The 27,556-nt window shown below is 42.1% G+C and overlaps 1 protein-coding gene across 1 annotated transcript in view; it reads left to right on the forward strand.

Annotated features, from left to right (window-relative positions):
• The first annotated feature begins 288 nt into the window (after nucleotides 1-288).
• EGLN1 (egl-9 family hypoxia inducible factor 1) overlaps nucleotides 289-27,556 on the forward strand; it is a 34,601-nt gene continuing 7,333 nt past the window's right edge. Inside the window, exons 1-2 of the mRNA XM_068185084.1 lie at nucleotides 289-1,662; nucleotides 26,479-26,598. Of these exons, the coding sequence (XP_068041185.1) occupies nucleotides 745-1,662; nucleotides 26,479-26,598 (1,038 nt within the window). The 5' untranslated portion in view covers nucleotides 289-744. The remainder of the gene's footprint in view (nucleotides 1,663-26,478; nucleotides 26,599-27,556) is intronic.

Here is a 27,556-nt window from a genome sequence, read left to right on the forward strand (position 1 = left end):
CCACCCTCCGATTAGCGACCTGCCCAGCGACGACGGGGCGGCCCCGGCAGCCCAGACCAGTGACACCCCCCAGCAATTTCCCCACTGTCCCTGCCGGGAAGGCCGCACTTGTCACGAGGGGGGAAAGGGCGCCATCCCCACAAGAGCACTGCGGCCGACCCGCGGCCTTTCTGGGGGCCCATGACTGTAGCGGCGCCCCTCAGACCCTCACGCAGCGGCGCGGATGACGCGGCCGACGCGGCCGGCTCCGAGCCGACCCCGCCCGCCCGGCCACGCCCGCCTGACGCGCCGGCGGCGCTGGCGGGCTGGAAGTGGCGTACGTGCACAACGGGCCTGTGGAGTGGCGCCTCCTCCTCCTCGCTCCGGCAGAGCGGCGGAGGCGCGGTGGGTAGAGGCGGCGGCCGCTCCGGCCCGTGCTGCACCGGGCAGAGAGGCCGGCGGGGAGCGGAAGGCAGCCCCGCACCGCGCCACGCCGCTGCCCCTCGGCCGTTCCGCCGCCGGTGGGGCGGCGATGAGGCGGCGCTAGGCAGCGTTAGCGGCGCAGGGAGGGCGGCGCGGGCCCCCGCGCGCCGGCGGAGGCGGAGGGCGGCGGGAGCCGCGGCGGAGCCGGAGCCGGGCGGCCATGATGCAGTAAGCGCTCCCTCCCCGCGCGGCCGGGCGGGGGCCCGCGTTAGCGCCGCTCCCGCCCGCCTCCTTACATAACACGACCCGGCGGAGCGGGGCTGCGGCGACACCACCAGCGCCATGGCGAATGACAGCGGCGGAGGCGCCGGTCAGGGCGGCCAGGGCGAGAGCGGCAGCAGCAGCAGCAGCAGCAGCAATAGTAGCAGTAGCGAGCGGGACCGGCAGTACTGCGAGCTGTGCGGGAAGATGGAGAACCTGCTGCGGTGCGGCCGCTGCCGCAGCTCCTTCTACTGCAGCAAGGAGCACCAGCGCCAGGACTGGAAGAAGCACAAGCTCATCTGCCGCGGCAGCGGCGCTGCGGCGGCTGGCGCGGCAGGGGGCGCTACCGAGCCCCACGGCGGGCACCCCCCGCCGCCCCGCGCCCACGGCGGGGCCGCGGCGGGCAGCGGCAGCCGGGCGGGGGTCGGGAAGGGCGCAGCGCCGCCGTCCCCGGAGGCCCCCGCCGAGGCCGTCCCGCTGACCAACAATCACGTCGCCGCCGCCGCTGCGGCTGCCGGCGGTGAGGCGGAGGCCCCGGCCGCGGCCCAGTCCCCGTCGCCCTCCGGGGAGGCAGTGCTGCTGTACCGGAACAAGTCGAACCTATACCCGGGCGGTGTGCAGGCGGGGCCCGGTGGGGCCGCGCTGCGCCCCAACGGGCAGACCAAGTCGCTGGTGCCGCAGCGGCTGGCGCTGGAGTACATCGTGCCCTGCATGAACAAGCACGGCATCTGCGTGGTGGACGACTTCCTCGGCAAGGAGCTGGGCGGGCTGGTGGCCGAGGAGGTGCGGGCCCTCCACCACACCGGCCGCTTCACCGACGGGCAGCTCGTCAGCCAGAAGAGCGACTCCTCCAAGGACATTCGCGGCGACAAGATCACCTGGGTGGAGGGCAAGGAGCCGGGCTGCCAGACCATTCGGCTCCTCATGAACAGCATGGACGATCTCATCCGACATTGTAATGGAAAGCTGGGCAACTACAAAATCAACGGCAGGACGAAAGTGAGTGAGGGAGCGAGGGAGCTGGGCCCCCCGGTGCCCGGCCTCCCCCTGCTCCTGCTGCCGGGGGAGATTGTGGCGGAGGGGCGGGAGCGGAGCCGCGGAGCCGGCGCTTCCCCGGGTGCGGGCGTGTGTGCGCGCACGTGTGCGGCTGTCTGGGGGGCTGCGTGCGTGTGCGCACGTCCGTCCGGCTGTCTTGTCTGTCCGTCCGGGTGCCTGTGTGGGGCCGCGCTGTGCGTGTGCGCCCGCTGCGACTCATGCTTGCGAGTCGTGTCCGGTTTTGTGCTCCTCAATATGAAAAAGAAGCTCCTGTTTTTCTCTAGAGGGTCACACAGAGGGTCAGAAAGATGATTAGGGGTTTGGAGTATCTCTGTCATGAAGAGAGACGGCGGGAGCTGAGCCTTTTTAGTCTAGTGAAAAGAGGATAGAAGGGATCTCATTAATGTATGTAAATATCTCAGAGGTTGATGGTAGAAAGACGGTGCTAGACTCTTCAGTGTTGCCCAGTGACAGGACAAGTAGCGGTGGCCATAAACTAAACCACGAGAAGAACTTCTTTACGTGTAGGGTGGCAGAGCACTGGAACAGGCTGCCCGGGGAAGTCTTGGAGTCTCTATCTGGAAATATTTAAAACCCACCTGGACGCCTTCCTGTGTCACCTGCTCGAGGTGACTCTGCCTGGGCAGGAGGGTTGGACTGGATGATCTCCAGAGCTCATTTCCAGCCCTAACAATTCTGTTCTCATGCCCGGTCACGCCGGGACCCCCAGCCCCAGCGGGCCTGGGCCGCAGCCTCGACGGGCAGGTTGCTGTCCCCCGGGCAGCCTGGGGATTGCTCTCCAACCGGAAGGTGCGAAAGGGTTTGTTTGCAGGTAAAAAAAGCGATCTTGTTTATATGCCTGCGTTTTGTTAAAAACCCCTTGACCCGGAAGCTTATCCGCTAGGTGATGAGTATTGAAATGGGAGTTCTTTCGTGGTCTCTCTCGAAACTGTCTAACAGTGATCTGGCGGGCTGCGGGAAGCAGGGGGCTGGTTGCGAGGTGTCCCGGCAGCGGTGCTGGCTGAAGAGCGTGGAACCACTTGTGCATAGCGTTTGTAGACTCTCATGAATGTGCTGGGTTTTGGTAAACCTTGGCTCAGGATGTGGCCTGCCAGGTGCAGGACTTAAAAATGTGGTCAGGAGACCCGCATCAGTGAGTGCCCCGGTGGCACAATAAACCCGTGAGTTACAGTGAGGCACTCTGGCAAATGGTATTGTGGCAGGCAGTGGAATCACAGCCATGGAGCAGGTTGGCTTTGGGCAGAGTTTTTATTTTACTCTCATTAAGTCACTTTTCCACAAAAATCTTACTCTTTAGCTCTATTTCGAGACCAGAGAACTGAGTCAAAATCTCCCATTGTATTAGCCTAATTTGCGATTCCCTTCCAGTCCTTTAAATAAAATTCTTGCCCTTGGTAGAGAACTAGTAATGAATATTCATCAGTATCTTTTCAGTTTAATAAAAAAAGAGGGGTGAAGCCCCTTCAGACTTTGCTACCTCTGTTAAAGCATAAGGAAGCGAGTGAAATGGTAGGAGTCATCCTGCCGAGGTGGTTGCACTGCCACAGATGGACTGTTGTTGCTGCAGCTGCAGAATCTCAGCTGGTAGGAAGCTGCGGGAGGGAGGGAGGAAGGGAGAAACTGGACGGCAAAAAACAGCCCTGGATTTGTTCAGGGCACGGGAAACTCCCGTGATAAAGAAAAGAGGGTGGGATTTTTTTTTTTTTTTTTGGTAATGCTGTCTTTGCATTTCTTCAGTTGAATCAGTACTGTGCTAAAACATTTCAATGGGAACGTGGTGTAGAGTCCTCATAGATTCCTGCAGGACTTTTCTAAGCCAACTTATCTTTCAGGCAGTCTTAAAGCTCTTCAAGGCTCTTCATCTTGCACTCTAAAAATATCAGCGGTTTTGTTGGATTTCAGTTTTATGCAGCAGAAAGGAATACTACTTCTGTTTTTATGTGCAGTGGTATGCTCCTGTAAAGAATAGGTGCCAAGGCTTTTGGAGTTGTAATCCTCAATCACGCCGGTAATTCCTGGACAACTATATTTTATGTTCCTACTTGGTTTTTGAAATCCCTCTGTTAGGGGAATCAGAACAGGTGCAGGGATCAGATCAGTAAAAGCACAGTACTTTACTCCTTGGTGGCACAGAAATGCATTACTTTGTCACTTTCCCTTGCCTATTTCCCTGCAAAAGTCGGTGTTTTTAGTGTGCAGGAAAACTCAGATCTCGAAAATGCCAGCAAAAGCAGAATGAAAACTGTCATTCACTCTCAAAGATTTATCTCAGAGTTGAATGAACAGAAGGAGATGATACCCAGAGTATCACTTCAAATAACTTGCATTGTAACCATATAACCTGTAACCCATGGGTGGTGTTGGCATTGAAGTTGCCGTCAGTTCTGTGGCAAATGTCTGTTGAAGTGCACTTCAACTGTCTAGAAGCAGTGTATGAAAAAGCAAGAAGAAATGGGTCTGAGGTGTATATATACCCTGAATCTCTTGGCTTGTAAACCTGCCTATCAGGGAAAAAGCTATGTTGTGTTAATAGGATCTAATTCAAACATTTTCATTCACCAAGGCCAGTCCATTAAGGCAAAGAACATGAAATAAGGTAAAATGTTGATTGTGACCCGAGATTTTATATTTTAAAGTCTCTGATAGGTGTTTTCTCTAGGTTACCTGGGCGACCTAGAACTGATATACTTAAACTGATGTGGTTCTACCTAGTCCTGAGTGTCAGCAAATTACTCTCCAGCCTGAAAGATATCTATACAGCACTAGTTATAAACTAGCCAGGTACCTTTGAGGTGTGTGGAGACAGCAGCAAGTATAAGAGAATGGCTAACTATTTTTTTTAGAGTGGCGAACTATTTACTCATCTTGGAAGTCCTGACTTACTGCATTCCTTGCTTTTGTTCTCTTTCTTTCCAGACTCTGCTTCCTTCTTTTCTCTAGCAGACAGTGGGACATACTTGCATATTTGAGGTCTAGTGTCTTTCTCCTACTTGCTCTTATTTTCTAACTTTTACTTCTTTCATATTTTCATAAATTCTTTTTTTTCCTTTATCTTATCAGTTGCCACATTTGTACATGCATGTATTTCTGTTTCTTGCCTGTCCTATTCTTACATGACTAGTGGAGGTAAAAGCCTGCTCATCAAAATCTGGAAAAGAAATCATCCTGAATCTCACCCAGGTGAGATAGTTTTTCCTCCTTCCCCATATGGAACATGAAGAAGGGGTTAAGGGTGGCAGCAGGTTTATGTTTTTTTTTGCTAGCTTTCTCTTTCCCATATTGTGGACTGCTGATCTGAAGCTTATATGCTTTACTGGTCCTGGAGTAATACTGCGACTTCCCAGTTGTGGACTGGGTTCCTAGTAATCACCATACAACCAGACATGTGATCCGTCAGCTATTCCGCTTTCTGCTCACCATTACACCTAGTGCCAGCCATCTCCTAAACCCTAACCTGTCCCTTTTGTTGGAAGACATTAAAATCGACAGTTTGACAGGCCCTCTTGCATCCCTTTAGTTTTTCCTTCATTCCTACTTCTAGAAACCTGTCAGGAGACCAATCCAGTTCATATTGCTGCATTTTAATGCTCTCATCTCTCTACTAGTAGGCTAGTGGCACCTACTGCTTCTCAGCCACCTGTAGCTTAAAAATTGCTTTGTTACGTATCGTGCAAGCTTACTTTTCTGCTTTTTCTGGCAATTACTTATCTCTTACTCTGGAGATCCTGGAGTTTTCTGAAGACCTAGAGGACTCTGAATTCAGACTAGTCTGACTGTTCCCTATTAAATTAGATTTTTCAAAGTTAGTAATGCTTCTTTAGAAAGTAATTCTTCAAGAGTGAGTGGATTTCTCGTACCCTGCTGTTAGCTTTTTTATAAACTGGACAGAAAAGGCTCTCTGCTCTTGACACTTACTTATGTTGCAGCTTTTCTACAAACACGTTGGATTAATGTTACCAAGGAAAAGTAAGATTTATGGGTGTTCTTTCCACTATATCTTATTCTACAAAATATAACTGTAAGCATGTGTGGCAATAAGAAGACAAATGAAAAATAAGAGGGACTAAGAACTTGGCAACCAAACAGGTACTGGAAAGTGATGATGATGCCAAAACTCTGGTAGAAGAAAGGAGACTGATCACAGGGGCAGGTGTGCAGCTCGGGTAAGTCCTGCTCTGGTTGAAGGACCCAAGAGCTGTGACTGGAGGTATGGGTTTAGGAATGTCTGTAAAGTGGGAGGCTTTCCTTCAGTTTGCTTGTGGCATGTGTGATTACATTGATCCTCCTGTATCATTCTGGAGATCGTTTCAGTATCACACCTTGAATTTGTTTCTTGGTAGAAAACTTACTGATCTAATGGGTTCCTAGCGAATGACCTCATGTATGGCTTTGAATTTGCCACTGAGTTGTGGGAAAACATGGGTAGGTCTCTCTGTCTCCCAGTACTCGCTTGTGTTGCTTGACCTTGATACAGAATATGACCAATGCTTGTCCTTATCTGTTGGTTGTTTCCCTGACAGCAGCACTTCTGTTGGCGATGTTGTTTTCTTGTAGATGAGTGTGCTGTCTGCGCAGGATTGTGTGGTGATCCATGGATACACAGCAGCCCACACACCATTCTTAAATCCCTGTTAGAGTCCTGACATGCGATGACTATAGTTTTCATTTGTTGTTCCTCATGTACAAGCCTTTTGGGTCCCAGGTGAAGCAGATGATCAGAAGAGTTTCTCCTGCAAATGATCTTTTGATGAAGAAGCACAGCAGCATCCAGAAAATACTCTTGTTTACAGCCAACTTTAGCATTGCTGAGATTCTGACAGATTCTCCTACTAGAGAAAATTACAGAGATATGCTGGTTTCTGAGGGGCAGGTGTGTGGTGACCGCAACTTTGAAGTGTAGTATGAATATAGCGTGTCCAAGGGTGGGAAGTACCGCCTGTCACTGCTAGAACTTCTCCACACCCTTGTGTGTTAGGTTGTAGTTCACTGAACATTTTGGGCTGGCAGTGCTGGAGGAGTAGGCACTCTTCTTTGCCAGCACAAGTATTTACATGGCCATCCTGTGAACTGGTTTTGGGGAACTGATCCATCTGAAAAAAATAAACTGGCAAAAGAAGTGCTCCTGGTTCAGTGTTCGGATGTTTGTGCTGGCACAGAGGACTGGCAGATGGTGAGACTTTCTTTCAGCAGCAATGCAAATTTATGCCAGTTTAAAGTGTTTGCCAAACTACAGCCTTAGTTTAGCACTTGAGTCTGATTCTCCCAAAATTTGCCCTTGAAAATTCAAACATAGTTTCAGAAGTCTTCACTAGCTATGTATTTTTTTCTTTCTTAACTTTTCTTTTTTTGCTCTTTTGTGCTTAGTCTAAGGCTCAGTTCTTGCCATCAGAAACACATACTTCTATCCTCCAAGAATCTTCCTTACAACCATTTTATATAGAAACTTCTCATCTACCCACCAGGTGATCCCACATAACATGTACAGTGGAACATGTATTTTTTCCAAATGAAAACTGATTTCTCCCACACTCCCAGCTTCAAAATCAACCTGCTCTTAAGCTTATTGGCTGTTCCTATCCCTTATTCTAGAGTTTTATTAGCATCAAAGATGTTCTTGACCTCTGTTTCAAGAGAGCTGGATTGGCATCATATGCCATGAACAGAAGCAGCTTGCTTCTGTTTGCTGCTGGTAAGGAAGGTCCCTGCTCAGCCCCATCCCCTTATGCCAGCACCAGTGCTTGTTCTTCTTGCTTTTCCAAGTAATTTTTGACTGTAACTAGAGTTCACGATTTTAGTTGTTACTTGTTCTGGCGATAAGGTGCCTGTGGCATTGTAGTTTGTGCTCATCAGTGACTTCAGTACACTGTGGATAATTAATTTTTTCCTGACAGTGATATTAATGATTTTTTGACCATGTTGCTACTTTGATGTTCTATGCTATCTCTTCTGCACAGAATGGGCTCATTTAATACTGCCTAAGAATTAAGTGGGATGCTTCTCATCATAGCTATACAGCTTGAGAGGAAGAGCTGTCTTCCCTTCTCTGTGGCCTCTTGGACTGAAATTCTTTGCAAGTGATGTCCTGCCAAGTCATAGGACTGTCTGAACGGCAGTTCTCAGATCCCTGGGTTAGTTGTATCAGTAACATTGACTGATTGGTTGAGAGATGTTTTCCTTTTTTCTAAATGGTGCTTAATTTCTGAGTAGGCTGCTAGCTATTTCCTGAAAAAATAAATTGGCAGCATATTATTTTCTTCTGTGATATTTACCATGTTCATTAGATTTGTAATTCAGTTGGATAGCCTGTCTTGATTAGTATCTGATGGCTCGTGGCTTGAACAGGTGAGGTTGCTATTGGAATTTTGCAGGATGTTGTCTTTCTAGTTGCTTCTCTGTTGTTCTGTACTGGGTGCTAGTACATATGTTTGTACCTCTAGGTATGTACATAGTGTACTTGGAATTTAAATGAAGGCTTTCTCCTGCAGCAGAAGGGAAACTTGTTATAAAAGGGAAACGATACTCTATATAAAGCAAAAATTTCTTCTTGCCTATTCAGAGACTAAATAATTTCTCTTTAGGCTCCTTAGAGAGCTCTTGTACAAAGACAGTACTTTTTTCAGTGCAAAAATTAATTTTGGGACTGTTGTGAGTGGGTTGGTTAGTGAATTCTCCAGTAGGACACTCGTGGGGCTCCCTGGCTCTTGTGCTGCTGTATTTTGTTACTTTTCAGTGGGGAGTGACTGCAGGCAATGCAAGGACTGTACAAGTGTTTTTTTGGAAATCAGCATACTCAGATTATATAAATTCTTTATTCGTTGGCATGTTTTTTATGCTCCACTAAGAAAACAGTATTTTGAAAGCAGTATTTTTAGTGAATAGAACAGTGGAGTTATTTGACTTTGCAGTTACTACTGTGTGAAATAATCATTATTTATGATATCCTTTTTGTCTTCTGCATTTGTGACTTACTTAGACCCTTCAGAAGGAGGACTAATGGTAGTCTTTGAGGCCTTTTGGGAAAGTTATTTGGTGCTGATGAAATCCTTGTAAACTCCTTTGAGTTCCTGAAGGTTGTTGGTTAAGATGGGTAGTCAGGCATATTTCCAGTGCAGGCTTTTGCTAGAATTAGCTGGTAAGTAGCAGTCGTAAGCTTCAGGTCAAAATCCACTCACTCACTGTTCCAGGGCAGCATTTGTCAAAAATAGAGCAATGCTTTTATGCACGTAACAGCTGCTTACACTTGAAGACTTTCTTGTTCTTTGGTATTTAACTTAAAACTGCTTGAGAGTATTTTTGTTAGCACATGGTGTTATAAATAGGAATCGGGTAGAAGTGTGCGTGCCTGCACGTCTGTGCAGAGGTTGTGTGTAGGAGGTAGGGTGGTTATCGATATGTTGTGTGAGTAGTGCTCTGACAAAGAGATGAAGTCCATACCTGTAGGGTAACTAATGGGGCCTAAAGAGAAATGTTATTTAATACCCAGGGATTAATTTTGCACATTAATTTAGGCTCAGACCAGCTTAGAGCACATAGTTTTATCATGAAGGCATTCTGCAATGTAGAAATTAGGTACAACTTCAAGGAGATGCTGCTGTGTCACCTCAGTGTGCTGCGGTGAGAGCAGAGCCTGAGACTGCCTTGCTTTGTTTCAGCAAAAACAAACACGATGTTGAAAATGATACAAAGGTGAATGCAGTGAGGGACGTGGTTTTTTTTTTTTTTTTTTTGGTCTTAGCAGGGTGGAGGAATTGTTGCATTGACTGTCAAGTTAAACAATGCACTAAATGCTGAAGACATTAGGGCCTTATATGTATTTGTTTGATTTGGTTTATTTTTCCTGGGTTTTGTTTGTTTTGTTTAATTTGTCTTTTTGTATGAAGATATTTTAAATCCGTTTCCAGGAAGAGCTTGTATTATCAATTCACATCAATTTGTTCCGTTGATAGCTTGAAATTCTCGGTGAGGTGGCAGAGGCTATAGGATTCTCTGCTGGGCATAGTCTTGCTGTGGTTTGCTGCCCTTCTGGTATGCCAGTGTCTGTTATCTTCCTGCTTGAGTAAGTCAGACAGCTGCAGTTATATAGTTTATAACAGTCTTGAAGTTTCTAGTCAAATGAAACAAAAAAGTTTCAATAGTAGTTTAGCCTGACAGTTGTGATAATGTGGAATTTAAATTGCTATAGATTAAAAACTTGTCCCAGCTTTGAGGCAGCAATCCTCATGTGTTTAAGTTCTCTGTACTGTGAAATGTCCAGGGATGCAACGTGTGTAAGATTTCCAAAGAAGTTTATCATTGGTTAATAACATATCTCTCTTGTTGCTACTCTCTGTCTGTTCAAGCATCTGTTCAAGCAGCTAAACCTTGCCATGGATGCCAAGATCCCTCAACAGCTTCTGCTGTATTAGAACAGTGTGTGGTCTGTTCTCTGCTGAAGACATTGGGCCCTTCCAGTTTCAGTGGTTGCTGCATTGTTGTTCAGGCAGCTGGCATGCAGCCTTACTGCTGTGAGAAAGGAGACTGTGGCCAGTTGATAAGGGCATCTTAAACTGACTCCTTTTCAGCTGGCATACTGGATCATGCCCTGTGAAATAGATGCTGGCTGAATTGTACCTCTGTTTGGCTTAACCTTATTTGTGTGTGTTTTAGCCTCTCTATGGCAGTGCATCAGCCAGGCAGCAGCACTGTTCATAGTGGTGGATTTGCTCTTTCAGGTCATACAGGGAGATGCTGAGAGAGCTGGGGCTGTTTATGTGGCAGAGGAGGAGGTGTGAGGGGACCATACCAGTGTGTACAGATACTTGACAGGAGGAGTGAAGGAGAGGGAGCCAGACTTTTGGCAGCAGTGCTTAGTGGCAAGGCAGTGGGTATGCTGAGATGCAAGAAATTCCATCTAAATGAAATAAATGCATTTTCCATTGTGATGAACCAAGAAGCAGATTCCTACAGAGGTTGTGGAGTCTTAATCCTTGGAGATACTCAAAACCTGATCACGGGTCACCCAGCCTGCTGTGAGTGACCCTCCTCTCAGCAGTGGGCTGGACCATGTGATCTCCAGAGGTAATTGCCAACCTCAGCGCTCCCATTAAAAAACATACTGCAGTTTGAAATGGAAAAGATACAAAAGAAGCCAGATTTTGCAATATCTTAAAATATTTTTTTTTTTTCAGCAATGGCACTGCCAATATAAGTCCTGCTTATTGCATCTCTGAATGAAATTACTGGGAGTCTGTCTTCCTGCTAGTGTCATTTGCTCCCTAAAGAATCATTGTGGTCGAATATGCCAGTAATGTAACTGAAATATTCCTGCCTTGGATCTCTTTTGGTCATCCAGGTGGTCACTTTTACTAAGTCTGTGCTGCTGCCTCTTTCCTGTTTTCTCCCAAGTAGCCTGTTTCTCCATTCATGTGTGCATATGCTCATAGCACAGTCCTTTCCTAGCAAAGCTTGCTAATACATAGCATGTGTACACTCCGCAAGACTGATTTAAGCAAACATTTAAGAAATGAAAGTCAATTACCTGTAGAGGATTCATATTTTCTCTCCAAAATTATTTTAAAGTTATATATGATCTTGAGTCCACTTCTGTATTGAGAGGGCATAGTGCAGCAGGCATGGCATAGTTATCTTTTTCTTGGAAGACAGAAAATGAAATATGCTGTTTCAAAGCCACAAACTACCAAAAAGTGCTTTTACTTTTAATATTTCACATATTTTTACTTTCTTTTATTTGTAACAAACATCTGACCAAATGTTATTTTTGGTACATTTCAGTTTTATTTTACTTAGGAAAAATTCCACCCACTCCATGTTAAAAAAGAAAAGTGTGGGGAGGGAACATTTGAACTTGTAAGAGTCAGGCTTATGTATTTTGCCGCGCTGTTGAATAAGTAAAAAACCTGCAGCTCTCAAGTTACAATCCTTACCTCTTCCATCTACTTTCTAGTAATTTTCTTTCATGTGTATTCCCACACAAACTTGTTGCTCCTGCCCACTTCTATCCCACCTGTGCTCCCCTGGGGACCTTGTTCTGCAGCGGTTCCTTTCCTGTTGTGGTAGAGGGGGAGGGAGGAGGAGCAGGTGCTGGGAGAGGCTGGCTGCCCCAGCAGGGATGCAGAGGATGAGGCTTGCCTCAGTTGCTGTTCTCTGCCAGGTACAGCAGTAGCAGGCACCCTGTCAATGGCCTGTCCTCTGGAAGGACTGCTTTAGAGAGATAAGAGCCGTGTGCCTCTCAGGAGATGTCAGCTTGGCCATCCCTACCATATATCTAGTGGTAAATTGAAGCCAGATGGAGTTGAGTTCATTTGAAGTGACCTTCTGTATGAACTAGATGCTAGGCCATGAAGTGTAGGTTAAAGCTAAGCCTTTTTAAGGACTACCCAGTCTTACTATAAAGTAAGATTTATAGTAAAATTTAAAGCTATTTGTTCTTATTGTTCAGATGCTGAAGGCCCACTTTGCTCAAAGCTTACACTTTTTGCATTCTGGCTAATTTGGTTTAGATTCTAGCAGGCTGCCTTCTTGTGTTTGCTGAGTGGGAGTTCTCCCTTATCAAATGTCCGTTTCGCACAAGTATTTGCCATCTATGTTTATACTATTATGTAGTTGTTGTAAATAATGAATAATTACTCTGTATATAAAGCTTCAAAGTGTATAAAAAATGATGTTCTCATATACCACCTACCTCTGGCAATCCAGGAGCTCTGAGACAGAGGTTGTATCTAGACCACTGCCAGTAATACGTGCAGATGGATGGACACATTTGCCATTAATTTTTGTAATCTTGTTTTAAAAGCCATTTGTACTTTTGGCCTCTGCAACATCCTGTAACAGCGAGTCCTGCAGTTTGATTAGATGGAAAAGGAACTTCCTTTTGTTTAAAAGCCACTGATGGTGATTTCAGTGTCTCCTAGACTGTATTGTGAAAACTCACTTCCCAGTAGTTTTACTTGTCATAGTCTTTAAAAAAGTCTGGCATTTGCTTGCATGCATATTTTTCAGCTGACACACTTTCCCTCCTAAATTGAGAACTGTAGTCTTTTTTGTGTTTATCCAATGGGTACTGTTTCATGATTCTAGTTATTCCTACTGCACTTCTGTGCAGCTTTTCTGGTTATGCTGATCAAGGTAAGGCAAGCAGAAGCACAGTATTTAATGTATGAATATATCCTGATTTTGTATGCTGGCAGGGTGATGTATTCTGTGTTGCCTTTCCTTGTTTAGTGATTTATGACACTTTAGTTGCTTCCTCTGCTGTGCTGACATGAAGTTCTTGGGAGAACAGCCTGTATTTACTGATTTTTTTTTTCCTAAAGTGATGGTAATCCAGTTTAGAAGACATCACTGTATAAGAAAGCATTTTTTCCCCCCAAGGGGTATTCTTTGCGCTTTCCTTAATTTCACCTCCCATTTTGTTGTTTAGGCAGTTGGTATTGTTTTACACCCCTCCATTGTGCCTTTCTGCAGCCAGGGCTGGGAGGGACTGCAGCATATTTAGGTATTGCAGGTAAACACCATCCCTCTGCTCCTTCACCCCCGTTTCCCAGGTCATACAGAAATAGTACAGGTCCTCTGGGAATCCTTCTGGTAACTCCTCATTTTTCACTAAAAGGAGGTTGGTTTGCTGTAGTGAAGTTGCAACTGGAATTTACTGTTTTATTGGTCTTTTCCTTTGCCTGTTCCATTATTAGAAAATGCCTTGGAAGTAAGATCCATGGTTCAAGTGCTTTATATTAAAAATGTTAAATGTTTGCATTAAAATTAATGGGTTGAGTAAATTTGCATTAAATCTCTGCTATAGCTTGGGCAAAATGACATGTAATAACTCCTGAAGGCCTCCTAACACCTGGCACAGACTCAAGAACAACACAGGAGTTCCTATACTGGAGTCCTGACTTTGTCATTTTCCTTAGTGAAAATAGAAAATGGGAGTTGTCTCACTCATGAGCCAAGGCTATGCCAAAATTATATTGTAAGAGGTAATAAGATAAACATACATTATTTTTACCTGTTTAGTCCTATAGCTTTATAAAGGACCTTGTAAACATGGAAAATAATATTCCACTGCAGGAATTAAATGTAGATGAAGATACTATCAACTAGCTTCATTTTCAGTTTAATTGTCTCATATAGCAACTTGAATTTTGCAGATTTCTAGTTTTTACTGTGTCTTTTACTCTTTCTACACTCACATCCTGCTACTTTGAAGGAACACACCCACTGAAAGACAAAGCTAGTAATAAATGATGCTTCCTCACCATTGAAACTTCGAGTTCTGCACTTCAACTTAGAATAGCTCCATATTAAAACCCCAGAGAAAAACTTGCCTTTGAAGAGCAAAAATTCCACTGCACCCCCCCCCTTCCTCCCTGCCCCTCCCACCCCTTCCCTTTGGGAGCAGCTTTCTGGAGAGAGTGATGGAATTCTTCAGGGGCTCAGTAGGGAACAGAATTTGCCAGTGATAGGAAGATGGAGTCCCTTTGAGATTTTTTTTTTCTTTGAAAAATCTGTTAAACTTTTTTTTCATCATCTAGCCTTCATTTTTAAGGAACAGTTATCTTGGTTTGGGAACCCTTAATTAAGAGTTGTCATTACAGAGGAAGCAAATTCTTGTTTTCTGGAGTAACTCTCAGTTGTCTTCATGGCAGCTATATCACATTGCTTGTATTGATCCTGGAAATAAAATATATTGATCTTTTTACTGATTTGTGTGTGCTCCACATTGGGGGATAAATTGATCAATTGGCTTGAGGGCAGAGTAGGCATTCAGAGAGGTAAGTAGCTTTTTGTAAGGCCACTTCACACAAACATTTTACCTGGAGTACAGGTGATGTGAGCAGCCTTCTGCATGCAGTGGGTGGATCTTAGCACAGTGCTGTGCATGGAGCAGCAGCTTATTTCTTTTATTTGGTTACAAATCTGTGTGCTGAGAGTATCCTCCGCTGTCCAAGATGTTTTGTGGTGTGGTTCATTAAGGGGCTGGAAGACACCCAAAAACAATTACAGCTGAGGCCTGCTGAGGTATCTCACTTGTTAGTGCTTGCAGCTTGATTTCATGGGATTAGTAGCAGGGTAATTGCAATTAAAACCCATGCTGTGGGGCTTGCTCCCTTTGTTACTGCAGCACTGGGTTGGCAAGTGCATCCACTGTCCACAGGTCCTTGCCCACTCCTCCCCTTCCTCCCTGTTCTTCCCTACAGCCTTTCTCTGGCTTCAGAATCAGCTTTCCTCTTCTTGGTTGCCCATGTCCTAACAAGTGTGGCTTGGAGAGAATACAAAAAAAGTTTCGGGATCTATAGTGTCTTTAGTATAAAGATACAGGGCCCTTTACTGCATGTCATAGAAATGAGTAAATCAGTTGGCTGCCCACAGATAATTTCTTGAAGTGCAGTCTCCTGTTTAGAAACTGCTACCCAGTGTTAGTGTTCAATACTAGATACCAGTTTTAGGACATGTGTTGTTTATTTTCAACAACTATGTAGAAAACTTATGTTAAAATACAGTCCCTGCCTGAAAGACTATTTCTGCCAATCCTGAAATCTGAAATGATTGGTTGCTGACTTAAATGTGAAGTTGACTGTACAGAAATCTGGAATCTAATATTTTTAGAATTGGGTGCTGTTCTGCTTCTTCCTTAGTTCTTGTGGTACTTGGTGTTACTTTCCCCTTTTCAATAATGTGGACTTTTGTCCGTGTCCTTCTAGTGTCTATTTTCTTCATCTTCCTTTCATTTCACTGTACATTGTCTGTCCATCAGTAATTTCCACTGCTGTTGCTTGAGCTGATGATGAGTTCATACCTTGGGTATGAGTTGTTTTGGGTCATTTGCAGACTGAGGCAAACACTATGTCATCTATTATGCACTTGCCTCTTTTTTCTCTTCTTTTCTTTAATTGGCACAACATTAAGCTGGGAACAGGCTTTACTTAAGCTCTGCAGATCTTGCATGTCGGTTGCATAAATATGCGCTGTGGAACAGTCCTCTTGGTCTGAGGTGACACCTCTGATCTAGGCTACTATTGCTAATCCCCACAATCTCTCCCCAGTGAGTACTGTAGATTGCAAAGACCTAGCTGTCCTTTGGTTTACCAGGAAAGTTTCTCCTGATTGGATTTTTAGGGACATACAGATAAACCCTTCTGCAGAAACACAAAAAAAAGGATGTGTGCATATCCTGTCTTGAAATCCATTATTTCTATATGGGGTGTGAAATAGTGTACTTCTCTTTCTTACTAAATAGTGTGCTTTTAAGAAAGTTTAAGAGTTTGTGTGTGCTGGCTGCATGCTAACACAGCTGATGTTGAGATTTTTGACTTTCAGTGTGAGCATTTGAGGGGAGAGATCCTGGTTCTGTGTTCTTCTGAATGCCTTGGAAGGTGGGGGGAGGAAAGTCTCAGTGACAAGTTGTTAAAGAGAAGCTTTCTTGTTCTTGTCAGATTTTGTACACCATGGCTTTTTTGCTTACATCACCACTTTGAGTGGAGTTTGTATTCTGTCACTTACTGATTTTAGAGTGGGAAATTTGGAGTTTGAGGTTAGCATGTAACGTCTAACCGCAATACTTGTTGAGTTACAGACAGTCATAACCAGTTTAATTGACAGGAGCCTTGTCATTTAACATTAACAGGCTTTTTAGTTGTTGTTCACAGGAAAGGACTAATTTATGGAGAAGCCTACTTGCCTTTTAGGAAGGGTGAATAATTTATATATATATATAAATACTAATAAATACTATTTTTGTTGTTGAAATAGTGGCAGAGATGAAAAGAGGTAACTTTTTTCATTGGATTGGTTTTCTTCATAGCAGCTTCCTAATGCCAAGTATAAACAGACTTGGAACAAACCAGATGGGTCTATTTTAACCAATTTATAGTTGATAATGCAGCATGTTCTATTTTTTCCAAGGCATGAGAGTGATGTGTTTTTCCATCACACTGGTCTTCTGGGCCACTGGTTATGATTGATGGGGAGACTGGGAAAAAAACCTGTTGAAGCAGCACCAAGGAGCTCTGCAGGAGGTCCTAACATAGAAATGACATTGTTGCTGCCATGAACATAAACTCACTATATGGTCAGTTGAATTGACATTTCAGAAGACAGTGGGGCTTTTGTATCAGCCAGACAAGCACAGACAGTTTCCTCAGGTGTTTTTTCCTCCCTGGAATCAGTGTTGGGTATGTTCAGATCTTTTTTGTGCTCACAAGGCCACATGCTCCTAGAACAAATACATTGCATTCCTGAGCCACTCTCCTCCAGCAGTTCCCCTGAGCCAGTGCAGCTTCCCTGTGTGCAGCAGAATGCCTCCTTAACGTGAAATGACACAGCTGGCTCTGCTGGGACATACAGAGAAGGGGTGGGTTTGGGCGTCACTTTTCTGACTTGGCATGCCAACATCAGCAGTCCTGCTCCTGGTGTTTATGTTCAGCCTGTATGCTGCACGTGGCTGTTCCTCAAGGCTTTGCCCAAGGACTGGTGGGAACTGAGACAGCTGGAATGCCAGTAGATTTGCTTATTGCCTGTGTGCATTTGAACTGGATACACTGGGTGATCTGGTTAAAACAACAAAAACCCTAAGTGTTGTTTATGCCAGCTGGGAAAGGGGCCCTATTACAGGACTGTGGTGTGATTGTAAAGAAAAACTTGGAGGGAGATACTTTATGTGTGAAAGCCCATAAAAAGTAGCCTGGGCAGTGTCAGCATTTCTTGCATTTAAATTGTAGGTGGCTTGAAAGCGTATTACAGGCTACTCATTACTGTTTGGCTTTAAACCTTAGTCAGACTTCTGTGCAGTGCTAATATAAATTAAATCTTTCCATAAATAAAAGTCTAATAGCATTTCAGTGCATAGTTACTTCTTTTTATGTAATATATAAATAATTTCAAAGGATTATCTGGACTTCAATTGTAGGAGTGAATGCTATAGCATATAATGTGAAGCTTGGGCATGCTGAATCATGTATGTCTCCTTGAAAATAGCCTTAAAACCTGTTTTAAAATCATTCTCCTTGGCATACTGTTTCTGACAGTAAATCTTTCTGTGGTTAAAATCTAGAGGTGGTACCTGAGGCCTAGATTTGGAAATTTTACTGCATCTGCATGAACATTTACTAAACTTAAGGAACTTGCGCTGCACAAATACTTCCAAGTATCTGGCTAAACATAGTACTAAACACACAATCCTGTTCCCATGCAGTTGCACAACATTCAAATTTATATAAAGATACCTTTCCTACAGCCTAAATTTTGGTTATGTGGCTATTTTATTCCCTAAAACAGAAACAAAATTGCAGTTTTAAGTAAGAAATGAATCTCCCTCCTAGCAGTTAGCAAAATGATTGTGTATGGTTTTTCTTCTGGGGGAGAGAAATTCTAGGCTTCTCAGTATGTATAGTTGTGAGGAGAGAAAGGCAGAGATGATGAGTGACATTCTTTAAATGACAGATTTCTCAGCCATTTACTTTTACAGATAATACAGTAAGGTTTGGTTTTAAAAGAAAACCAGAAAGCAACCACCTCTTGCCCACCCTTAATCCTTAGTGTTTCTTCTTTCCCAGCCTCTCCTGGTGCTAAGAAGTCCACAGGTTTGATGTTAGGGCTAATGTATATGCTTTATTTTTAAAGTAATGTGTAACAGCATCATTAAGGTTGAAAAAGACCCCTTAAGGTTGAGTCCAGTTGTTGTTTACCCAGTACATCTCACATAACTGAAAAAATTCACTGATACTACTGATAATCTAAAAATAGGTAACCATGCTTTTGTGTGTGGCATCAGTGTGCCTGCTGATGTCATGTGGTTGGCTCTGGAAATCTGGTGTGCACAAAGTGCTCTCAGAATATATTCTAAGTGATGTAGCTGAATGAGACTTAACTTCATATTGTTTTAGTGCACTGTTGTAATTTGCTTTAGTGTTGTGTTATTTTTAGTTCCTAAAGATGTTGCTGCTCTGTGCCCTTCTTGAATGGGTAGCGATGAAACTAGGAAATTGAGTAGTCTTATGCGAGAGCAGAAAGCTCTGCCCCATCTTGGAGAAAAAAGTTTCAAAGTACTTATTTTCTAAATGATTTTATTAATTTCAAAGCAATTATGGTGTTAAATTAAAAACAGACTCTTAAAATCTGTGTTGACTGACTTACTTCTCTGTCAAATTTCTATACAGTGCCAAAACAGTGATTCATGAGTCTGCTTCTCTCGAAGGGAATGAGGAGTTAGCCATGGAGGCCTGCCAATTCTACAAACATATTTAACATTATTCAACAGTTGTTTGAATCTGAAATGTATTGGTCAATTTATTTAATCATACTGTAGACAGATTTAGACTGACACAAATCAAAGTATGCTTTAGAGACCCTTCCTAGCTGCAAAGCCAAGTGTTGTGTTTGCTCCTCGGCTTTTTAGAGAGAACTTTCTGTCTCTGGTGATGGTGCTTTTCATCTACTTTCTTTGGGAAAACTCAATTAAGTATATCTAGGGGATTTTTTGTTCATGTGTTCTGTGTTGTTGACTTTTTTTTTTTTAAGTTTGCAGGAGACTTTGATATCAAAACTATCAGATTGTGCTATGTTGAACCTTAGGGGAGAGAGCTATTACTGCTTTGAAGCACTGACATGTCTTGGATGTGCTTATAGAATTTTTTTTTTCATTTTTTTTTTCTTTAAGGAATGCAGGTGGTTTAGACTTGAAGACATTGTGTGTATTTAGAGATATGTTAGATAAACTTCACTCTTTTTTTATTATTACTCTATTTAAGTCAGTGCACAGCTCTGTGTACATTTTCAGCTTTGAACTCCATTTTATTTTCCTGATAAGCAGTTAGATTAAGTTAATGGAAACTAGGGCTTTGTAAGATTGAAGGACTGCAGGTGTATTTGCAGTGCCTTCACTGACTCAATTTTAAACCAGCACCTTTTTGTTAAACTGACGCAATTTTGAGAACAGGCACTTCCCACCTAACCTGGCTAGCAGCCTGGAAAATGCCGCTGTGTTGTGTTACAGAAGATACAATCTTTTTCCTTGCCATTTATAAGCTCACTCAGGCCTCTCTTTGCTTTTGGAGATTTGAGACTTGCAGCTTTACAAGCTGAGGTATAGGAGAGCAGAAAAGCTCATTAATGTTTAAGCACTTTTATCTCAGTTTAGTAGCGGTGAGAGCTGCAGAACTTCAGCTGAGAAGTGTTCTAGATCTTCTGTTACGTCTGTCTTTAGCACTGGTTTCAGTTGCTCGTGGGTTCACCTTTGGAGATGTGTTTCCCCAATTGCCATGCTCTCCTCAGGGCTCAGTCAAAGCCACCGTGCAAGGAACGTGCCTTCTACTGTCCCCATGTTGAGAATGAATACTATTTCTCCCTAGCTAATGCCTCTTGCTTGATAAGTTTCATAAGAGCTTCTCTATCCTAGTTCTTATTTGTTAGATGCATTCATCAAAGCCTAAGCACATCCCATGTGCACAGACATTTCCTGAATATTCAACTTAAGCAACTGCAGTTCTGTGTTTTTTCCTGTGCCATGTGTAAGAACTGATGAATCATCTAGACTTGTATGCACATTTCTTCAGCAATTCAAGAGCTGAAGAGCATTTCTTGGAGCCTATGGGCATGCATGGATTAAAGGAATGATACTTGAAAATGAACTTTGTGTGGTCCTGCTGTTGAGAACAATTAGAATTGAATGGTAAAGGGAGAGTACCAAACTAGATGTTGCTACAGGGAAAAATACCTGAGTTGGTTTCATGGTTACATTCAAGCTGTTTGGATCCAAACTCCATGTGGCTCTACTGGCCCTAGAGAGCTCAGCTGAATGTGGCCACTGAACCAGCATGAAAACTGCTGCCTTCTGGCTTGTGTCACTTCATTAGGATTTTTGAAGCGAATGTGGTGGCAGGTAAATGTCACATAAAAATGAAGACAGGAATAAGGCCATGACTTGAAGGGGAATTAGCTGCTGGTTGGCAAGGCTTTTTCTGATATTTGGTCTGAGAAATCGGCATCTGATTGCCAAGTTAGAAATAAGCAATGTATAAAGGTATTAATATATTGTGCCAAACTTTTGATGGTATGGTATGTTATGTTGCCTGATTTTGTATGCTTATGAAATGTGGTTCTGTCCAAAGCAAGTAGAAATCTTGTGTTGACCATTGCATTGAAAAGCCTGGGAAGGAGGGAGGTAGGTCAGGTTACTGAACTCCCTAGAAGGTCATGGAAGATATAATCCATGTACATAGCTGTGTGCTGATTCTATTAATAGTGTAAGCAGCTATTCAGTTTTTCCTCTCTCCCTTCCTGTCTAAGTTCATTTTTCATCTCTGTTCTTAGTTCGGTTTGCCTTTGCTTTGCCAGATTTTCCAACTTTGCTGTTAAAACTTGGCAAGATACAAGAGAGGGTGACCTGTGTTTGTCATCCTTGCTTTCAGTTTCTTGGGTTTTTTCCTGAAAGAGCAAATTACTCTGTTCTTACAGGAAGATGGCACAAATAGCAGGTGTATGCTATTTGGTTTATTCGTTTAGGTAGTGGGGAATTGTTGGTTTCTGTTTTGGTATTTGGGGTTTTCTTTCCTTCACTCTGCAGCTGGGTGTTTACGGTATCTGTAGAGAAAAATGCAAAATAAAATAATGGTTCCTAACTCCTTTGCTAATGGACAAATTGAATGCCTGTAGTGGTAATTTAATATTAGGAGAAAGGGCTTAAAGATCAGTGATTCAAAGCTGCTGCAACATGTAAATTTTTCTTTATTTTAGTTTCTAACTTAGAGATTCCTCTCTTCTCTTGAGAATGTGTAATGCCTTGATTAATTTTTAAGGTGCTAAGTAGCAGTTTACTTTTCCCTTGCATGTTCTCTAGTTGATGATGACTGCAAGGCATGAATTTTTAAGAAGAAATCTTTGCAGGGCCTGGTATTTCTCTCTTGCTTTTCTAGTTTCACATTGTTGACGTGTGTGAAAACTTGAGTCCATAGCCTTGCTTACTAAACCATGGAGGATAACAGCAGGAAATTTTACTCAGATGGAAGTTAGTATGGAAATACTTAGATTAGCTGTGTCTCAGATTTATTTTACCATTTTTTAGATTGCTCTGTTTTGGATAAGGCTGACAGGAGTTTCTCCCTGTTGACATTTTCTTTCTGTTGCAAGTTTCTGTCTGTGCTTGTAAAAGATTTCTCTCCCAAATTTGCCCTAAGCCAGGACACTTATGAATTCAAGCCAAGTTGTGCCATGCTAGCATGTGTAAGTCAGTAATCTTGATCCTGCTCAACGAAGGTGATACTAAACCGGTCTTTTTTTCCTTTGATTTGACTATCACTTTGTCCAACCTGTAAAAAATCATAGCCTGATGTGTGCTTAAAATGAAATGTATTTCCTCAGAACTCTTGTTTGTCAGGGATGAATAAATTTTGAAATAGAAATACATCACAGACCAAACAGGTTTGGGTCATTTTTAAATTTAATTTTATTTTCCTTTGATTATTCACTGCAGTGATGTGTGAGTTTGGATTTTTTTTTTTTTTTTCTTTGAATAATCTGTCAGATGTCCAATGCCAAGGATTTCCAGTGAAGTCTTTGTGAGCACATCTGATAAATTTTGGTAGGAAGTCATCGGTCTTGCATTTAGACATCTTGTTTTGCTCATTGGGATTTGCAGTTCCTTCAGCAAACAGCAAAAGTGACATCTTCTTGACTGATGCAGCTTTAATCTGAGCTTAACAATAAAGTTTAAATATTAATATATTTAATATATTTATTTAATAAATTAATAGAACACACATCCTCTCCATTATATATTTGTGGGTTTGGGGGTTTTTCCCCCTTGTAGACTTTTGTGTTCTCATGTTACCAGTATTCTCCTCTCTTTCCTAAGAGTTTGCTTTGATGTTTCCTTTTTTTTTTTTAAGGAGTGATACCTAAGCTTTCAGGCATCCAGCAGTGAGAAGAATGGAGAGGATAGAAGAAAAAGCTTCAGTTAGTTTACTTTACAGTCTTCCTTCTTTATAGATGGGAGAGGCTGTCATACTTTTGTGTGAAAGGAGGCTGAGATTAGTCCCAAATGAAATCACGTTTTCAGCTGCACTGTTGTGCTGTGCCTCCCAGAGCTGAGTTTTAGCTGATATGTCTTTACATAGTAAAAAAACTGTATGGACTGTGATTTATTCCCTCTGATGCTACCTTTGTGCATTTTATTGTTAATTAGAGTAATGCCTGACCCACTATGGATGCCTATTTTTAGCAAAAAAACTGTGGTTTCAATTAGTTCTTCTGCTAACAACTTATTGTTGCTTTTTGAGCTGATGGCCTTATTTTCTGGACTTAGAACATTTGCCTACAGAACATCTGTATGTGAATAGGGATCAGCAGGAGCTTTAGTGTGTGAGTACTTCAGAGTTGATAGACACAAGTTGGGCAGATATCAGTGGGGGGGGGAGCACTTTCATGCTTTCTTGATTACTCATGAATTCCAGGGGTTATCTTAGGACAGCGCTCATGTGCTAGACATGAGTGCTCAGCCTAAAACAGAATGCTCTTGGGTTAAAGAAAGTTAATATTAAAAGTGTTGGCACAGGAATCCTGTGAGTGAACAAATCCAGTGTATGACTTAAATACATTTTTGCAGAAAGTAAGTTTAGTGAATGCTTAAAAATAATAATGCCCAAGAAGGACAAAAGAGGAGGCGCCTTTTCTGTTAAGAAAATATAAGTAATACCTTGAGTTGAATTAACTGATTACTTTTATGGGACAGCTGATGATACAGGTGGCTCTTTGTTTTGGAAAGCTAGCAACTTTATTGTTCATAGCCCAAAATGTTAGGGAATCTTGGACTTTCAGGTCTCAAATGCCTGGCTGTACTGACCACCACTAACAGTGTTTGGGGAAAAAAATTGCCACAGACACAGATTTTTCTCAGTTCTTGATATACATGTCTTTACTTGCTTATTTATACTGTAAAATGTTAAAACAACAACATAGGCTTTGTTATTTATGTGGATCATTGCTTTGTCCTGTCCATGTGGGTAATCTTGTGCTACATGACAGTTTGGCATGAACTCACTTCATACTGTTGTACAAAGCAATATATTTTCCATGTCCAATAAATTGTTACATTTTGTACCTTTCCTTATCATGGGTTAATTGGGGACAGAGCAGAGGCAATGTATATTATGCTACAGCAGCTGAGTTGCAAATTTATTTGCTTTCCAATTTGCTGTTAGGGCCTGAGTCATTCTCAGTGTTATAACAAATACATATTAGATAAGTTATCGCAGCAAGACTGTTTCTCGTCACTTGGAGTTGATGATAGGAGAAGTTTCAGACTCTGAAGTGAAAAACGAGGTCTTTTTAAACACTGAAAGTATTTTAGACTCAAATGATTGTATGAAATGAATATGGCTGCTCTTTATGTGAAGACGGTGAGAAGTGGTGTTTCCCCAGACATTCCAAAAAGTGTTGCTGGTCCTCTTTTTCTTCAGCAGTGTGGTGAGAAATACTGTTTTGTTGCCTTGGAGTCTAACTCCTCATGATTAAAGTGAGAATTGACATTGCTCTAGCTGCTTGATCTCAAAGTTCTCCTCATTCTGAGAGAGTTTTAGTAGCTGTTTTCACACAGATAGTGAGCAACAGTTAGTGTCAGTGTTTAATTTGCACGATATGTCTCAGCAAAGCCCGTTAAATTAAAACTTTCCTGCTATTAGGAATGCTCTGCTAGAGTTGGACTTGGATCTGCTTTCAGCACTGTTCATGCTCCGTGAGAGCTTGGTACGATTTATGTGGTACGTGGGACTTTTTTGTCAAGAGTGTTGGCTTTCAGTGGAAACCAAATATCTTCCTCTTCCAGCACAGCTTTTGTTTTCTTCCTTTTTTTTTTCTCCATATGAAAGGAAATTACAGAACCCTATTACATTATTTGGTATCTTTAACTCACTGTTTTGATTTCTGTGGGTTTATCTTCCTGAAGCAAAACTGATAAGTCACGACTTTGCCAAATATTAGATCACATTCTTGATATGTGTAACATTTTCTTAACATGAGGCCTGTAATGATGAAGGCATTATGATTACAGTAAAGAGGCTGGGAAGCTGAAATACCTAATGAAAATGAGAAGTATATTTTGATTTTGCATTTTTAAGTACCTTTCATGCAGTGTGGTTACCTCCAAATGATGTGAATGAAGTTTGGCTTTATTTTTAGGATTCTTTAAAGAATCCTAAACTTGGCTTACAACGTGGCAAATAATGTGTTCTGATTTCTGCCTAGACATAGCTACTAAAAACTGCAGTTTCCATTAGTAGATTATATATGGAAATAAAGATTCTTAAAAGGTTGCTGCTACAGCAAAATCCATTCTGCTTACATGTGATATGCAAATATTTTATGGATTGAACTGCAAATACTTTAAATTGTTTCTCAGTTTGCACAAAGCACAGTTTAGCCAGCTACCTGCACTGAATGTATTCCTCAACACTTGCAAGTAATACAAACTCTGGAAAGCTTTATTTATAGCATATAAAGGGGGTGAGGAAATTAAAATTACCAGTATAAAGCAAAAAAATCACTTCATTGGGAAAATATTTTTTATGTATGCAATGCAAAGGTCTGACTTAGAGTTCTAACTTAACCAGGCTAAATCTAGACAGGAATGTTTGTTTATATAAGTTTTTTCTACTTTTTTTTCATACAGCCAGCAGTTATTGAGATTAGCAGTTTGTTGGTTTGTTGGTAGAAACTCACCTTTTGGTTGGTTTTGGTTTGTGTTTTTTTTTTTTTTTAATTCATGCTGCGATTTCTTGCAGGTAGGTTATTGTCACTGCAGACATCTGAGTACTGTGGTGACAGTGGGTGACTTGGAGAACTTTGTTCCGATCTCTTTCAAAAAAGTGAAATAATTATTATTTCTAGCAAAGGCATAAAGATACAGGGATGTGCTGTGCAACGAACCAGCCACGTGCTCTGATAGCTAATCAAGCTAATCAGTCCATCTGGGAGCAAGGGCCAGTTTGTTTCACACGCACATCCGCGAGTCTGAAGACTCAGAAATCACCTTCCAGGGGTCTTTCAAGTCAGCTGAGCAAAGTACAGCATGGGAAGTTTAATACACTGCTGTACTGGGAGTCGTTTGATGTGAGAAGGTTATTGCAGATTACTGCTTGGTGTCTGGTTTCCATTTGTCACTTCTTGACTAAAAAGGATGTTTTTGTTGTACATGTAGGTTTGTTTCAACAAAGGTTCAAAGACCTCCTATGTACAGGACAAAACACAAGCCCAAGAATGCTCTTGGAGTGATGGAGTAACATGGGCTACTGGTTTTGTCTAAAAGTCTCCTAAAAACAGAAGTTTGACAACATTTTTTGAAATGAATTCTTTGCATTGGAAAAACAGGGTGAAAAAAAAGATAAAAAGATAGCTGTCTGAACTTGAGTCTGGAAGATTTCTTATCACAAGGAGAAGCTATTAAATTACACACAATACATTCTTCCTCTCTTCCATGTCATTCAGGGTAGGGAAGTGAATGATTAATCACAACATGAGAGTAGCCCCACCTTCCATGCCTTAATTAAGTGTTCCTCTCAGTCTGTCATGCCTTTGTTGTCAACATCTGTTTGTGTTCTAAACCAGTTTTTAACTAGAAAGAAAGCACAGCTAAAAATTTCTTTGCATGTTATTTCTGGTTTAATTTTTCTATTGCTTATGTATTAATTACTTAAGAATTAATGTAAATAAAATGTAGACTTTTCCCACATATGGAGATAAAAGTAATTCTTGTATTTGATTCTTTGACTATAGGCTATGGTGGCTTGTTATCCAGGCAATGGAACAGGATATGTGCTCCACGTTGATAATCCAAATGGAGATGGAAGATGTGTTACATGTATATACTATCTTAATAAGGACTGGGATGCCAAGGTATGCAATAATTTCATTCTAAACTGTTTTTTACGTCCTTATATACTTGTTTATATATATATACTCGTTACTGCACCTTTGCTTGAGGTTTTTGTTCATGCCCTTATTTCTCTGCCTTAGTTCTGATTTTACATTGTGTTAACTGTGGTTGTCCTTTGCCTCCCAAATTCTGTTTTTAGTGAGAGCAGATAGAGATGAAGCATTTATTTTCAAGGATTTGCATGCTGTCAGCAGGACCTTCTTGACAGTAAGATTGAAGGAAAGTAGTAAATGCCTCCCTATACACAAAGAGAAATTACAGGCAATTTCATATATTCTTAATTTAATTGTTCCTTATATTCCTGTTGAATCTTGAGTTTGCTGTTTGTGAAACTAGATTGTGTATTTGAGTATGCTTATAAAAAAAGATGCTGTACCTTGGGAGCATTTTCAGGTAAGCCAAGTGTTACAGTCATTGCTACATCAGTATAGTTCAAAGCAGTACAAGTCTTGTATCACTGTAAGTAAAGGGTGTAGAACTGATTTATACCATAGTTCAAGTAGTCTAAGAATCTACTACTAGTGGCTATGTTAAAGTGAATTTTCAATAAGGATTTTCCTAGTGATTCAATGGGACTAGGTAGATTTCAAGAACAGATGTAGCTAAATGGCAGTATTGGGAGCATGAAAGAGTAATGCAAAGACAACTTTGCTAATTCTTTGATTTATCTGCCATGAACGATGGAGAAGTTTATTTTCAACATGTATGGGGAGAAAAACAAGATAAAACTACTGATGCTTCATCATGCTAAGAGAGTAGCATGTGGAAGAGTACATAGGAGCAGTCAGATTCTGTGCATTGCATGCACCAGATACGGATAACACAAATTGCAGATGAGAGTTGTTATTTTTCTTTTTTCCCGTATAACATACTTGCATAAATCTGGTAGATCAGAAAGCTAAGTCAGATGGATGCACT

This window comes from Anomalospiza imberbis, chromosome 3 (assembly GCF_031753505.1).
Source record: "Anomalospiza imberbis isolate Cuckoo-Finch-1a 21T00152 chromosome 3, ASM3175350v1, whole genome shotgun sequence".
In the NCBI taxonomy this organism is placed as follows: Eukaryota; Metazoa; Chordata; class Aves; order Passeriformes; family Viduidae; genus Anomalospiza; species Anomalospiza imberbis.